The following is a 17778-nucleotide window of genomic DNA, read 5'->3' as shown; positions in this document are numbered from 1 at the left end:
TTTAAATAAGCAGGTCTTTCATTTGATCTTCTAGTTATGGTAAATGATTAAATGTCTGGGAGCAAATAGTGAAGAGGGCACAGTGCCGAAGAACAAGCAGTTTGTGTTGCTATTTGTCAATTTCTTGATGACTCTTCTAAAAATTGCATTGATTTTAATCCTTTTATCTGGGCCTTTGATACAGCATGATCCTCAGATTGAGCTAGTGAATGACCTATTTCCTTCAGTCCTGAACTCCCTGGAATAGCTGAGTTCATTTTTTTTTTTAAAGTGTTGTCACTATTTAAGAACCTGCTCACATATTGCTTTTGCTAGCATAAAAACATAATCTTCCTCTGGAGCTTTTATATTGGAATTACTTTTCTCCTCTATCTTTTTGACATATTAGGGGCAGGTATTTTTACCAGACGCATGAAAACCAAAAGAGATCACATCTTTATATTTTAGAATACATAATGAGTAGTGGAGTAACGTGAGTTTTAAACAGTTACTTGGGTAGGTGCTAATTTAAACTGTTTTGACTTAAACAGTTGGCTGAACAGTAATCTCATGACAATGACATATGATGAAAGTCCTGTAATTGATAATAAAAATAAGTGATTATCGAGGACTTGTGTTGCAGGGCACGTTTGTACCGTCCACTCATAACCCTCGTGAACATCTGCACTAGAAAGCAGGTTCCAGGAGGGCAAGGATTTTTGTTTTGTTCACTTCTGTCTCCAGTACTTAGGACAGTTCTGGAAAACTTAACCAACAACCTGTAACATAGCTACTGTTATTAAATTGAGGCATAGAGAGGTAAAGTACCTTGCTTAAGATCACCACATAGCTAGTAAGTGGAGGAGCTGGGATTCAAACCCAGGTAGTCTGAGACCAGAACTTGTACTCTCAACTGCCATTATTTCCTGCAACCTCCGTTGTGTCTAGAGAAATAATACATGTGGCTTATTCATTAGTATTAATCATTAGAGGGCTTTGGAAGCCTGGTGAGGGGTTTCCCAATGTCAGCCCTACTGACATTTTGACCTGGATACTTCTTTCATGTCAGAAACTTGTGCCCAGCCGGGCGTGGCTCAGTGGTTGAGCGTCGACCTAGGATCCAGGAGATCGGGGTTCGATTCCCGGTCAGGGCACATGTGCCCGGGTTGTGGGCTGCAGCCGATCAATGACTCTCTCATCACTGATGTTTCTATCTCTGTCTCTTCCTCTCCCTTCTTCTCTCTGAAATCAATAAAGATATATTAAAAAAACACACAAAACTTTCCTGCTCATTGTAAGATGGTTAGCAGGTTCCTGGCCTCTACCCACTACATACCAGCAGCAGCTTCCCAGTCGTGGCATTCAAAAATATTACCACATATTTCTAAATGTCTCCTGGGAGATAAAATCCCTCCTAGTTGAGAACTACTGATCTAAACCTACACATAAAATATCACAGACAGATGTCTGGAAGGAAGAGTCGATGAACACCTAGCGTTACATTTAGAAAAGTTTGGATTTCTTGGTGTGCCACAGTGAGTTCAGAGACAGGACAGGAATTACCTTAAGCATGTTTTATATCAAGATCTGAATTTTATGCCTTCTTTATAAGTATTCCTCTAGAAACACAAACATATAAAACCGTATCTTTCCAATGTTTCCTTTTCATTTATGAAGAGTATAAAATCCCTGGCAAGGATTTTAAATATGACTCCTTGTCTAGCAAAGCTTCAAATGTATTTCTAACAGCCTAGAGGTATGTTACTTCTTAACACAGTAGTACAGTCAGTTTTGCTATAACCCAACACATATGTTCCTAGAAGTCACCCCTACTGTGCAAAATCGGGCAATGAAAAGCATGGGGCTTCTGTTACAAATAGGTTTAGGAGCATACCACTCAAAAATTTCACTAGTCACTCGTACAAATAAACATAGGAACCTAATAAAAGTGGTTGCACAGTTTCACACATGTTAAATGGATAGGAAACACAAAAGTACTGCAAACACACTTTACCTTGAAAAAGACCTGCAGTTTTGCTTGTGGAAATGGACGTTGAAAGGGTTTCAGCTGTGAGTGACTGGGAAGTGTTGGATAGGGATATCTGAAATTAGAAAGTTGTATCACTAGGTGTGGATGAGTGTGTTTCATAAAACAAGCAATGACCTCAAGAGCTGGTAGATGGTTGGAGTTGTGCATATGTGCGATGTGTGTACTTCCGTGCAGCTAGAGTTCTATTGGGCGCAGTTTTCTGCACTCACCTAGAGTTTCTCATAGACAAGATCATGTGTAAGCAAATATGAAATGTATGTGATGCTCAAAATGTCCCCCATTATATGACTCACACTGGAACACACTATTTCATTATAATGAAACCGATGGTACTCCTGATCTGAATTTTGAGGCCCTTCGGGAAAAAAAAGCCAAACTTGTAGACTACAAAAAGGATGGCAAATGTAGGATGAATGAAAACATAGGCTTTGTAAATAATGCAGGGGACAAACTTGGGTTGAATTGATGAAAGGCCAGGAATCACTGTCTTCCGCGCTGTTCCCCCCATGGCCCTGAGCAGGCTGCTTTGTACCAGGGACAGTGGTCAGGACTGGACACTTAACAGTGGGCCAGCCACCTCCCACAGTGCCCTGTTGATGCACATTTTAAAGAATGTATTAGGTGTTAAAAGAATTCTATGCATTAACATATGCTTTCGTGGACAATTTTTTCCCCCAGAAAGACTCACTTGGGTTTTAGTTACATTGGTTATGTTTATTGGCTGTCAGTATTTAACTCATTTTTAGTGTCTGTGAGTGATTTAGAAATTATGTTTATCTTTACCAGTATTGTACTTTAAAATGCAACATACTAGCCCAGCCAGTGTGGCTGAGCAGTTGAGCATCACCTATGACCCAAGAGATTGCTGTTCGATTCCCAGTCAGGCACCTGCCCAATTGCAGGCTCAGTCCCCACTAGGGAGCGTGCAGGAGGCCACCGATCAGTGACTCTCTCATCTTTGAGGTTTCTCTCTTTCTCCCTCCCTTCCTCTCTCTGAAATCAAAGATTTTTTTTTTTTTAAAAGCAACATACTATAAAAAATGAAGTGTAAATGGCATAATAAGAAGGAATGAATTTTAAATGTATTTTAATTAAATTTCTAAATATCTAAAAATGTATATAAAGTACATTTGCCTAGGAGCAGTGAGGATGGACAATCCTATCAGGTAGTGGAAAATTACCGCGCTTATACAGTTAGAACTGGAATTGATACTTTGCTATGTCATACTTTTCATTTATTTTAATTCATTTTTGGTGAAGTGATTAGAAAACATTACATTGGTTTTTCTATTTGGTAAGTATGTTGTTTTAGAGGAGATGACTATTTTTTATTCTAATTGCCTGTAAAATCTTATTATTCTGAATTTGAATTTTATAGAAACCTCTAGTAATCTTGAATGGCTGTAACTTAAAATATATCATTGTACAGATTTGAGGATTTAACATTTTAGAAAATGCACTTGTATTTTTTAAAATTTGTAACCAAGAACCAGCTTTTAGGAGCATTGCATAAGTCGGACAAATGACTAAACACTTGAGAAAACTTCATTTGTACTATGTGTTAGGAATTAGGCAAATATACTAGGAAAGGTTATTTCATTTTATTAAAAAAATAGTAAAAGACCTTAGAGTGTTCTTGTAGATTTATGTTAATTTAATACCAGAACATTAAGTAGTAAAAGACTATAAATATCTTCATGTTTTATGTTGGTTTTAGTCACTTTTAACTAAGATGTAATACTAAGATTTTTATTTAGTTTTACTTTAAGATGAGATGATAAATGTGTCAATTTTTAATTGACTTTTAGGGAAGAGAATATTTGGGCTCCATTTTAATCATTCATTATTTAAATTTTTTCATAGTCCTACATCCTTGTTTAATGGATACTTAAATCTATTTAGTGCTCACGAAATCACTGTAGTCTCTTAGCCTGATCATTACTGCAGAGCCATGTTGTTATAATTGAGAGCTTCTAGAATATTAGGATTAGAGTCTACTGTATTCCTCCCAGGTAAAATGACATAGCATAGGTAAATAATGCAAGATATTGGGGGTTGGTTGTTTGTTTTCTTTGTGCAGTATTGGTTTTTATAGAAAGGATTTGCATATTTCTGATCTGTCACTCAGCCAACTCTAGGTCCTTAATGCTCCTTCCCAAGGAGAAGCTTTAAGGGGGAAAAAGCTCTTCTCCATTTTACATTAGTAAAGTATCTAATCCCTATCACAGGTTATTTTACCCTCTGTTTTATACTGTTTAAATATCAGAATTTACATACCTTGACACATTCATAATGGACATCACATTTGAATACTTACATAATTTCCACTTACCTCCAGAGGCTATACTTTCTTAGTTATTCCATTACCAATTTATTGCTTATTACACAGACTCATTTCCACTGTTGTCCTTTTTTTAAATCAGTAGGTAAGATAGTCACTTGCTTATTTTTTATGTAGTATAAAAATACCACCCAAATAAATATCTGAAACCCACCAAATTTTAACACCTATTGGGTATGTTTGTATAAGGACAAACCATCACAGAAAACTGATAATTTAGTAGTAATGTGTGCTTAGTAGACCAGTTAATTAAAGAAATAATAGAAACTCATTATATTCTGTCAATCATTCTATTGTCACAATAGTCAATGTGTAATTTTTTTTAAAACTGTATCTGTACCTTTTTTTAAAATATGGTTTTAGTTGTATTTAATGGCTAGAATTTCAAGTGCTGAGTTGCCAGTAAAATATTAATAGAAGTTAGGATTTGGAAAAGAAACTTAAGTATCTAAAGTTTGCCAGAAAGTTTGTGGCTTGTGGTTATAGAGTTCCCGAAATCCAGAGCACGTGTAATAATCTTTTAAGATTAAAGAGCAGTATTCAGTGTAACATTTTGAAAATTTTTTTAGTAATGAAAGTAAATTTTCTAAGGTCAGGCATATCAATGATAGGTTGCTTTATGGATAAAGCCCAATGGGAAAAAATATTAATTTTCAAGTGATAATGTGTTATATGTCAATGTATATTGCATATTACTTTGGGCATCAATTAGTTTGGGCTTAGATAGATAAATAGTTTGAGATTTTTTTCCTACTCTCATTTCAGAAAGACAGTAGGAGACCTAATCTTAACCACTTAACCTTGAAAGAATACTATTTCTTATGCAAAGGCCTTATTCTCAAAAAAAAAGTCATTCTTTAATTTACCAGAAGGCTGAGGAGCGATGTCCTTTCATTCAAAGCAAAAAGTTTTTCAGCAAACATAACAAATAGATTTTTTTCTTTGTTTCTGTTATCATTTGTACATTTTATTTAAGGCGGTTTTTTTTCTTCTCCTTCAAAATCCATTTTTGTAAGCATATTTTCCTCATGTATCACAAATATCAATCCCATTACATTATTTATATAATGATTCTTTTGTAAAACAAAAACACCATAAGTTATTGCTCTTCATGTGTACTGTTTGTTAATATGCTAGTGCCCATATAGTAGGTTCCCCCGTATGTGAATTTGGCATTAGGTGCTAAATTAAGATACAGAATAATAGAGGTGGGTAGATAGTCATACTTATTTTTGTGGCCCTCCTATCAAATGTAAAATGCAGTGATTGTGGAGACAAATCGACTTTGTTTATAAAATAGTGAGAAGAAAGAATTGAGGTCAGACTGGAGGGGTGAGCTTATCTGTATTGTAAAACTGTAGGTAGCATTTACACACGTACACACAGTAGATACCAAAAAAGGTGTATTTAGAAATTTCAACAGCTAGGGCTTTGAATTTCATCTTCTTTATTTACTAACTTTAATGTTATAATATAGAAGTGACTGTTTTGCTACCAGAATATTAGAAAAATGTTTGTGATAATAAAATTACATACATACATTTTCTGTTTCTCTTTTCTTTCAGCCATAATGAAAGGAAAGTGACCTGTAAGCATCCAGTCACGGGACAACCATCACAAGACAATTGTATTTTTGTAGTGAATGAACAGTAAGTAAAATTTCATGCAATGCCTCCGTTCAAAATGGGTTTAGCAGTGAGATTGCTGTTATCCATATTTGATACTGTACAATTTAACAGTTTTCTCATCTGGATATTTGCAGTCAAGTATAATAACAGAATGACATCTTTTTATTATGTATGGTTATAGAAACATGACAGAAATTTTTTTTTTATGAGGAATGTAATTTCAGAAGGTGTTTTTCCAGTAGTTCAAAAAGAGATAGTTCAGGAGCCCAGGGTGTAAGGTCAGAAACTGTAAACTTGTTCAGAGGTCAGTTTTCTCATCCTTAAATCAGAGATAGTGGTAATATACCATTTCTCAGGATTTTTATAAGCATCCAATGAAATATGCATGAAAATATCTTATACTAGAAATCTGTTCACAAATATTAGTTATTGGTATCATTATTGTTTTCAGTACTAGAATAGCTAATCTTCTAATTAAATTTTTTAATTTCCACTTAGATGACCAAGTAGAATATCTGTAATAATGCTTATTAAAATAAGCATGATATTCACTCAGGTTGTGATTAGGAGAGGTGTTAGTTGTATTCAAAATAGTTGTAAATATTAAGTCCTGGTTCTAGAGCTTATTCAGCTCTATCTAGTATCCAACTTTTTTGAGAAAGTAGGACACCAGCATTGTTAACTCTAGGGAAGCTTTATTGTAAAGCAGTTTACATATACAGCAAGTTCTAGCATTCTGACATCTATTTTCAGGACTGTTCCAGCTATGACATCTGAAGACAAGAAGGAACGACCTATAAGTATGATAAATGAAGCTTCTAACTATAACATGACTTCAGATTACGCAGTACATCCAATGAGCCCTATAGGCAGAGTAAGTTATTTTGCTTACTGTTAATTATTGATAGCTGGTATAATTGGTAGTCAGTATCTTACTATGACTCTCAGTGGACTTTAGAATTATAAAGTGATCATTTCATTTTTTTTTTTATTACATGAACCTAATTACTTTTATGGTAATTAACATAGCAGTGGCTTGGAATATAAAGTAATAAGATGATATTTTAATAATTCAATGACTTACATCTTTGATGCAAAATATTATAGAGTTCAGATTTTGAATAATTTTACAAATGTTGTGGAAAGAATGGCAGTTTATTGAATCAACTTAAGTTTTAAAAGTGAAGATTAATAGAGTGGCCTAGAAATTCTGTTTTCTGACTATTAAGTATGCCTGTAGTGAGCAGACTTACCCTTTTCACAAAAATATGTAAAATCTCTTATTGCTAAAGGGAAACTCTATACCAGTATGCTTGATGACCATGAAGTATTGAGAATCTATTACACGAAAAGTGCTATAGCCATATGGAAATAGAAGTGGGTGGTGTTTCTTTATAATCAGAAATAACAGTGTTGATTGTTTAACCTATGATCCCAGAGTTGTATATCTACTTTAAAACTTATAGTTATTGCTTCTTGTACTTTAAAACAAAGTTATTTTAAATTTAGAATTTTAATATGAAAATTTCTTCAAACTCTTGGAAAATTTGCTACTAAATCTGAGTAAATAAATAATAGCCTTAGAGTTACTGCTCTTTTCCTAAATTAATGGATAGTGAAAGAATTGAGGTATGATAAAGAATAAACTTTTATTTATTTAGAAAATAATGTAAATAATATATAATTCTTGTATAATATAAAACTCTAGTAGGATAACTGAGTATTATAATGCTTCATTAATATACTTTAATTAAAATCTAGAAAAATTATAGATGGATTAGGGTCCACTAAGTCCCATTGTCTGAAAAGAAAGTTGGATCTGTGCCTCATACTTTTTACATCAGAAATTTCCAGGTAGCTCAGGTATTGAAATGTTAAAACTATAAAAGCACTACATTAAACAATGGAGGATTTAAAAAGAGAAGAAGAAAGAAAGAAACTTAGAATGTAAATGGACTTTCTAAATATGATACAAAACCCAGAAGTCAAATTGAGAAATTCAACCATAGAAAATTATTATGCATGCATATATATCTGCAATTCATACAATTAAAGAATAATTCCTTTATAATGAAAGTAGTTCTGTGAGTCAATAAGAAAAAGGCTTACAAATGGATGAGTATGTAAAATTACTTTCCAGATGGGGAAAAAATAGAATTTTACTATAAATATGTGAAAAGGGTACTCAAATTCCTTCATAATATGAAAAATGCTAGCTAAACCAGAAAATGACACTATTTTTTCACTTACCTATTTTACAAAGGTTAAAAAGTTTATAGCACAGGAAAGAGTGTAAATAGCCATTCTCTTTATGTAGTGAGCTCCAAGAAACAGTGGAAGAAAAGAGTAGGTATTACATATGAAATCATTTGAGGGAAAAAAGACATTCCATATCTATGAAAACAATTATTTGAAATGGATAGACACAGAGATACACACAGCAATAATGGTTGTCTTACAGGGTTGTGGGTAGGGGTTGTTCGGGTGCTGGTCCCCAGGGGTGAGAGAAGTAGAGTTCCTTGTATATATTTTTTGTACCACTTGAGTTTTATGTTGTGTTTAAGCATTAAAAGTCAATTAAAATTTATTTTTTTAAAAAATCCCAAACCACATGCTTTAGTTAAAACAAAAACTTCTAATGAAATAAGCTAGATTTCCAGAGATTCTAAGTTGAAAAATAAGAGATGACTTGATATTACTTACTTTCATGCAGAAATTAAAATTCGGCTTTGTTTTTATGCTTGTTGGCTTCTACTACCATTTCTGCCAAAATAAATCTTTACACTAACCATAGCAGTATCCTAAAAGTTTGTCTATCCTTATGTGTACTTTTAAGAATATAGTAAACACCATCTGTCTGGTATCATTCAAGTTCAGAGTTGTCCATGACATAAAGCAGATTCTTCTAGCCTTGTTTTGACTTGATGTGATATGGTTGTTTATATTTTATATCTGAGTATTTCTCTTGTGACTTGCCACTAACTTTCTTTAATTGAAGCAACACTATTAAATGCAGATACAAAACATAAAACTCTGTCTTTTGGTTTATTCTTAAAGACTTGTTAATAATCTTCACTCAGGGTTCATTCCATTTATATAGCAGGTAGGACAAAATACTGCCACACCCGGTGCCTTTTTAGAAATTATATTTCTGTCTTCTAAAGGAGAGATTGTAAAACCTGTGATCCTCTTGTAATATCCTGGGGGGGAAGTCTTTGTGCAGAATTATTACACTTGAAAGAACTAAACCAGCTAAAGCAGAATTGCAGTAACTCCTCTGAAAAGATTGAAGTCCTCCAAGTTTCAGAGGAATCTGAAAAGAGATTAAAATTATGAGAATGAAAAATAAACTCAAATATCTATTCATTAATACCACATTGTGCTTTTTTCTATTTAGACTTCACGGGCTTCGAAAAAAGTTCATAATTTTGGAAAGAGATCAAATTCAATTAAAAGGAATCCTAATGCACCCGTGGTCAGACGAGGTTGGCTTTATAAACAGGTATATATTTTTTCCTATTTGATGTGAAAAAAGTACAGAATCAAAAGAGATTTTTTTCGGCTGAATATTCCTGAGACGGTTGGTTATATAACATGGAGAAGGATCTGGAGAGTCATCCCGATTCTTTCACTCCTGTTACCACTGAGAATGTTAGGGGAACTGTGAAGCAAGAAGTAATGGCTGGTCGCCTAGAACAGAGACTGCGTTTGTTATAGGTAGTTCTAGATTTGAAGCTAAATACATGCTGGATGAAATGTTAGGAATAACATGCTAAAATTATGTGGGCAGACATAGTTTTTAAACTGGAAAAAAAACCATACAGGGGTATTGTTCATTTTTCTATTCATATAAATATCATTAGAGCAATGTACAGTTACATACTTTAACTTACAGAGAAATCTGATTGTAATTCCAAATTTTCCTGATTTTTTTTTTTTCCTTCGGATTTTTGCTTCTTTGCTCTCAAGACTACTTTCTTAATGCTGTTTTTTTCTTTTTCTTTTCTTGTTTTTCTGTTTGCTCAAAAATGGTTCACTCTCACACACCCTGATAAGTTGGGGTTTATATTGTTCTGTTGGGAAGCCCAATAACTAAGCTTTTTTGGAACTTTGTCATTAGTTTTGGAATTAGTAAGGATGCATGTGCTTTGGGCAGTCTGACATCTATTTTGACTGCTTATAGGCTGCTGTTTTCTTTTTTAATTTCTGGTTTGCAACAGGGTTTCCAATAAGTGACCGCCAGATAACTGAGATGATGATATAGTTGGCATTTAAGACCTTTATCTGCTTTTGTTCTATCTCTCTTATTCTACATTATACAGATGATACAGAATAAATTAAATAGTAGTTCATTGGTGGCGCACATTTCTTTTGTCAATTATTGCTCATTGCTTTCAGATGACCAAATCGTTATATTCATTAAAATCAATAATGAATTTAATAAAAAACATTCATTAGACTTTGTTCCCTCTGAAAGTTGGGTGACAGCTAAACTAATGTATTGGAAAAGGACCATCTTAAAATCCAAAGAATTCCTTGTTGTTCAAGCAAATTAGTTTTGCCACTCTTTCACAGAATTGATTGGGTGTGTAACTTGGGTTCAAGTTTTCATTTTTATTTAAAGATCATTTGCTGTATTTTAACCATCTGATATTTAAACTTACCCAAGCTAAAAGGTTTTTTTAACTAGTCTTTCTAATGAGACCACATTATGTGCACTTAGCTCAGTGCAATATTGAACCTAACGGAGGTTATGGACCTCCTTATTTAAAATGATTCTTGTTCTTGTTTCTTGATCCCTTGATTAATTTAGTGTTGCATAAGTGTTGCTAACCGATTTCTCTTTCATGAGTGTTTATTTTGTAATAGGCATGTGGCTTAAATAGAATATTTCTTTGCAGAGCTGCTTAAAAATCTAAACACTTTAAAATTATCTGTACTAAAGAAAGAGAATATAATTAGGAAATTGAAAATACCATATACCGTTTAAGTTTTTGCTTTTTATTTTATTTTTTTGTCCTTTGGTGTAGCTGTGAGCTTTAAGGACAGATCTTTTACTTCAAGAGATATTTATCCATATAATTTCTCTAGTTCAAAGTCATCATTAGATATTGGTCACAACCTAAACCTAGATTGAGAAGTATTGATCGAAGCACATCAAAACAGACCTCCTTCTTTTTCCTCTTCTTTTCTTTTTTTTGGTGTCTATGCTTCATGTTCTCTTGCAGCTTTGCTTTATTGCATGTGGGACATGTGGGAAGAGAAATTTTATTAAAATTGTAATTTTGTTTGAGCTTGGTATTTTTATGAACTGAATTACTTAGAAAGAGCTGCCAAATAGGCACTCTTTCCTGCAGGATGAGCAAAACTCAAACCATATATGTAAGAAGAAAACTATGTTTATGAAATGTATTTATACGCTAAGTCTCCTTTAGCACAGTCATTTTAAATCACATTACCTTTGGAATAATTTCAGTTCACATATTTCCCTTCTAGTTGAAAATTAACATATTTATTAAATCTGGTTTACCAGGCTGCACGCACTGCTTCATGGTTACATTATCCTCATGCTCGCAGGCGTGGGTTTAGAAGAGTGAATTTCACATTGCTTAAAAACGTGAAACCAAATCTGATTGCTTCAACTGTATTCCTTTTACATGACAATATTACTCTTCAGAGACCAGTATATTTTGGAATATCTTAATAGGATGCAAATCCCAGGGAAACTACCCCAAATTTTGACTGGCTTTTTAGTTAGGTTTCTATGTAGCATGTATCAAACATACCTCATTTTTAAAGCTTATTTTAAATAAATGCACCAGAAATGAGTTTTAATTTTCTGAAATGAGAAAAAAAATTCTTTATTATGCTGATTTAATGCAGGACAGTACTGGCATGAAGCTGTGGAAGAAACGCTGGTTTGTGCTTTCTGACCTTTGTCTCTTTTATTATAGAGGTGAGTTTACCATACTGTCTTAGGGTGTTATTTCATAATTGCAATAAAATATATGTTAAGTATTGGATAGTGGTTTTTTGTTGTGTTTTTTTTTTTTTTTTTTTTAAGAAAAACATTACAATTCTTTTTGTGATGTTATATTGACAAACAATTTCAAGAAAATCTTTTTTTCATTGACACATAATACTGAGTAATTGAGGTGGGATAGAAGACTGTGTACAGTAGTGCTTCAAACAGATTAGTCTGCATTTTGGTCCAGTTTCTGTAATCCGATTTTGCTAATCTAATTTGTTTTGTGTAAAGAGCATATGAATCTTCACTCAGTCATGTTATCCTTGAGTACAGTGCCTAATAGATAAAAAAAAAAAAAATCATTAGTTTGATGAGATTAGTTCACTTGTCAGCTTTATCAGTTCTAGCTTTAGGTCTACCAAATACCCAGTTCTCCCCAGCAAATGATTTTAGAATTTCAAAGACTACTATAATGTATTAGCAAATTAAAAAATTACAAAGAAATCTATTTATTATGATCCCCTACTCCCCCCCGCCGCCCTCTTTTAAACACACAATGACAGCTCTCTGAAACATGGAGAAAGGATACATACCAGGCTATCAGTGTTGGTGGAGAGGAAATAAAGTATTAGCATAGGTATGGAGTAGCAATCTTCATTTATCCTGTATGGATACCATAAACTCCTTTGTTAATGTAGTTTTAAGTCAAAGTCTCTGTGTGCTCTGTGGATCTGTTAGACACTACAGAGTTGGTACCTAACAATGAAAGATGTACATGGACTGTTCACCATAGAAATCGGCTTCAGCTGTAAAATAAAATCATGAGTCTGGATAATCACTTCTTCCCTACTTTGAAGTCGGGTTGGAAACAGTCACAAAAGAATTAGATTGTCAACATGTAATTAATAATTTACAACTATTCTAGATAAATATGTGACAAGATTTTAGAACCAATCAGCAGTTTTAAAATTTACTTTTTGGTTTTACAGAAAAAGAATGTGGCAAAATTTTGTAGTCCTCTGTCAAAGCAATAATAAAGCATATTAACCTTCAAAATGTGAAATTAACAGGCTTATATTCATATTCTCCCCCACCCACCCCCCACTGCAAACTGTGGTTGAGAAGTACTGCTGAGCCAGAATTAACCAGACCTATAAAATTTCATTTTGTCATAGAGATGTTGATCAGGCTGCAATTGTGGTGGTATCTTCAGTTCAGTGCCAAGCATACTCTGCAATTTTCCTTAAAGGCTTTCCCACTCTTTCAGAAAAGTCAGGAGTTGTAACTCAAGCATTATTCCTAGCTTATAATTTGTACTTTCCTCTTCTTTTCAGTATATTTATAGACTATTTAGAACTTTAAATGAGAACAAGAAAATGTTTATTACTACTTTTCATGTAAAAACCTCAATGCTAATTTGCAACAAAAAAACAACACTGAATTTCATGTAATTTGCTATTATTATTGCTCATGATGACATACGCATCATCACTTTTATTAAAATAGAAAAACTTTTGACGTAATTTGAGAAAAGTAAGTTCAGAAGCAATGTTGAGTATAAGATTCCATATTATTGTTAGCCATACGCATTTTACGTGCAGTGTATTTATTAATTTTAGTGCGGTTCCCCAGACACAAGGAATGTTAAAAAGGAAAGAAAGAAAATATAATAGAAAGGAAACAAATAACTTTTAACTCACTTCTGTTCTACAGATAGTTGGAAAGAAGTGTATATTATGTACTTCTACTATTTTACCAACAGGAAATGTCAGATTTTCCATAAAAACTATCAGATTTTAGTGAGATGATCATAATAGGTTGCTTTTTTTTTTCTTTTTTTTTTTTTTTAGTGTTTACTATATGCTGAGCACATAACATAGATGATCTATTTCATCTCTTCCTCACAGCCATCTGGTAAGGTGGGAAATCTTATCACCCAGGCACTTCTCTTAATAACCAGAGGCTTTTAGCCCCACTCAGATCTCTTCAGTTGAATACATTGGCCTCATCCATTTTTCCATATCTCTCAAAGCACCTAGTATACTAACACACAGAGTATGCTGTCAGAATTTGACAGTGCAGTTTGTGTTCTGCAGATAGGGAAATAAGACAGAAAGAGAACAAGTGATTTGCTATTTTTTATAGTAGGTTTGCAGCCTGTACCAGATGGAAGCCCAGGTTCCTGCTGTGTTCTTTGCTATGTAGCAGGCAGATCACGCACCCTATTATAAATCACTTGATTGCTCTGTCCTATAGTCAGTCTATTGACAAAACTTACCATGGAACTTAATTCACTCACCAAATATTTATTGAGCAGGACCTGCTTCATTTCAGGTGCTGTCAGAACAGCAGTGAGAGAGAGCTCTCATGAAGAGAGGTCAGAGAGACCGTAAATAAACTCAGATAAGTAAAAAAGACCATGATAGGTGCTTTTAGAAAAGTACAGTCTTATGAAAGTTGGGGAGGGAGAGGGAGGCAGGGAGGGAGGGAGAGAGAGAGAGAGGGAGGGAGGGAGAGAGAGAGAGAGGGAGGGAGAGAGAGAGAGAGAGAGGGAGGGAGGGAGGGAGGGAGGGAGGGAGGGAGGGAGGGAGGGAAGCATCGATCAGTTGCCTTCCCTCTGTGCCCCAACCAGCGATTGAACCTGCAACCCAGGTACGTGCCTGACCCGGAATCAAACAGGCAACCTTTCGGTGCACAGGACAATGCTCAGCCAGCTGAGCCACTACAGCCGGGTTGAGCAGATATTTTAAGTAGCAAAGTCTAAATTGCCAGGAGAAGCTAGAGTGAGCGCAGTATTCCAGGCAGGAGGAGCAGTAGTGCAAAGGTTCTTAAGGTAGGAAAGGGTTTGGAATGTTGAAGGAGCAGAAAGAAACCAGTGTGCTGAGCTGAGGAGCTGGCAGAGAAGAGATGGATGAGAGGAATGGAGATCACACTGATGTAGGACTCTATTGGAGTTTGATTCTACCATGAAAGCTCTAAGGATACAATTGGGTGTTTTTAAGCATAAGAGTGATTCAAGCTGCTCTTGGAGAGTGGATTATAAAGGGATAGGAAGGAAGCAGAGACTATTAGGAGCTATTGTGTAGAAATGACAGTGGTCTAAACTAAGGTGGTAGCCAGCGGTGAGTTTTTTTGATATATGAGAGATCTTACTAGGTAATAGGATGTAGAAGAAAACAATATAAAGCCCTCTCCTTATGGAACTCACGGATTAGCTGAAGGAGTCTGAGAAAGAATGTCATTGTTCAGTTCTGTTGAGTGAGTGTTCACCGGCCTGTACAAGGAAGGGATTAGGAAAGTACTGTGATCTAGGCAAAGGACTTAGCATGAGTGAACGTGGCATATTGGTAAAATTATACATAGTGCTTATATTGCCGGAATGAAGGTTATGTCTGAAGACCTAGCACACAGTAAAGGCTACAGAGTAGATCAAGGCATAAAAGGCATTTGTTTGTCACCCTAATGAGTTTAAACTCTGCCTGAATGCAAGAATAATAACAGGATAAAGTGTACCTTTAGAAGAATCACCCTAACACTAAAACTAGAAGCCTAGAGACCAGTTAACAAAGTATTGAAGCTTTCTAGGTGAGGAATGATAATTAGTGATAATTCGTTCTATAAGTTTGTATGTAATCCTTGTCTTGTTCTCAAACGTCTTTAAAGCTGGAGTAGAAATGGGGTATCTAAAATGTCACCTGATTCCAATAAAATGGTGATATTCTGTGGTTCTGTCTTAAGAGGAAGCAAGCTCTATGACAGTTAGACAGTTATCTAGGTCAGGCTTGGTAGAGAACCAAACAGAAGAATGCCCTGATTAGGAACACTTGAAGAACCTAGTGAAGAACTCTTAGGATGGCCATTTGACAGAAGATGAAGGTTTTACTTGTAGTGCCTTTAATTTTATATAATAATGGCAGTATTTATTGAACACTTGATATAGGTGGAGTATATTATTGAGTTCTTTATGTATGTTAACTGATTTAGCCCTCACAGCAGCTCTTTGAGGTGAGTCTTGTTTTCCTCAAATTGATGGTTGATGAAACATACACAGCGTCAGTGACTTACTTGCCTGAGATCTCACAGCACTTGGTGTCCGGCTGGGAAACAGTCCATGGTCAAACAGTGAAGTCGCCCTGCGCCACACTGGCTCTGCATATTCTGAAATAACTTCAGGAAAGTCCATTTTCCCATTCATGTGACAAAAAAGAATATATTATGTGATAATTTTTTTTTTTACTGAAGATGACTTTATCAGCTATTTCTGATTATATGCTTTATGTAAACATAAAGTTGGATTTAAAATTAGAATGTGACTTTTTTTTTTTTAATCCTCACTCGAGGATATTTTTTCCATTGCTTTTCAGAGAGAGTGGAAAGGAGAGAGAGAGAAAAACATTGATGTGAAAGAAAAACATCGATTGGTTGCCTCTATCACATGTCCCGACTGGGGCCAGGTGTCAAGCCTTCAACCAAGGTACGTGCCCTTGGCTGGAATCAAACCCAGGACCCTTCAGTCCGCAGGCCGACACTACCCTTAGCCAAACCGGTTAGGGCAGAATGTGACTGTTTTAAATTGTCATGTTTCCTGTAATTGATGACTGCTTTGTAGCTCTTCTTTAGACCCTTTAGACTAAATCTGCACATTTGTTCATTCTTTCTTATATTTGTGAACTACACCTGAATGAGCACAGTATTGTAAAAGCAAAATTTTGTTCCATCGTTATGAGAAAAGCTATAGAAATAATATCTATCTAATGTAACTCTTTTTGTTTTGGAAGTTCATCATATATTCTAGAAATGAGGGCAAAAATTCCTTGTTAAGTTTATGACAATAAAAAAAAAATGGCAAGCAAAATAAAAAAATATGTTTCTAATGGTTTTTTCTTTGATGAGCTCATCAGTCTAATGCATAACTTTATTAACTTGTCTTATGGGTCTCTAACAATGAACTACATAATTTAAGTTTTATAAACATCTCTGCCCCCAAGCAGAAAGTTAATAACGTGAATCAGTACTATGCCAAGATTAATGTTTTATCATTTTCCTAAGTTTATTTTATGTGCTTGCCTTGTAGGCCTCTACTTTATTCCCATAACGTTATTCCCATAACGTTATTGTGTATCAGAATGACTGCTAAAAGCAGACATTCAAGGTTATATGTTCTAGAAATCATAGGTTTTTATATTATAGTTTAAAATACATATTTGTATATATAGTCATTTATTCAAAAATTTTTATGCATCTACTACTACTCGGAGTTTAGGAGAGAAAGATGGTAAATAAATAATTAAAACATACAGTGTGTCAGGGATATTGAGGGTAGAGGGTGGTAAAGTTCCAGAAAGAAGAGAGGGTTCTGGGATGGCTATGGATGGAAGCAGTTTAAAACGGATAAAGGAAGGCCTTATTGGTGAGTCATTTGAGCCAAGAACAAAGGATGTTAGGTGAGCGATGCATTTGTCTGGGCTCAAAATTATTGGGCATTTAAATCCTCATAGAAATGTGGGTAGCTTAATTTTGTAAAGTTCTGTGTTGTTACTTACATGCTAAAATATTTTCAATAAATTGCATGTTAAAGGACTTTGTAAAATTCAGTATATATGCGAAATAAATGTATGCTGGTTTTATGTCTAATTGACATTTTCCTAATGTGTGGGACCAATTCTGATTTGCTATGATAGGGAAGCAATAAATTTCATTAACAGTGTTACCAGAGAAACTTGTTGAAAGTAAAGAATATACTTCTGTATTTACTATTTTCCCTTAGAGCCTTATAAAGAACTAATCTAAACAATGCATGAATACAGTTCAT

At 34.5% G+C, this 17778-nt stretch overlaps 1 protein-coding gene across 4 annotated transcripts in view; it reads left to right on the top strand.

Annotated features, from left to right (window-relative positions):
* Nucleotides 1-17778, top strand: part of PLEKHA5 (pleckstrin homology domain containing A5) — a 198964-nt gene that overhangs the window by 112163 nt on the left and 69023 nt on the right. For all 4 annotated transcript variants that reach the window (XM_087814772.1, XM_087814773.1, XM_016197418.2 and 1 more), the window contains 4 exons: nt 5936-6019; nt 6752-6872; nt 9396-9500; nt 11882-11954. In XM_087814772.1, the coding sequence (XP_087670898.1) occupies nt 5936-6019; nt 6752-6872; nt 9396-9500; nt 11882-11954 (383 nt within the window). The remainder of the gene's footprint in view (nt 1-5935; nt 6020-6751; nt 6873-9395; nt 9501-11881; nt 11955-17778) is intronic.

This window comes from Miniopterus natalensis, chromosome 2 (genome assembly GCF_054644295.1).
Source record: "Miniopterus natalensis isolate mMinNat1 chromosome 2, mMinNat1.hap1, whole genome shotgun sequence".
Classification (NCBI taxonomy): Eukaryota; Metazoa; Chordata; class Mammalia; order Chiroptera; family Miniopteridae; genus Miniopterus; species Miniopterus natalensis.
This window is presented reverse-complemented; position numbering and strand designations above follow the sequence as displayed.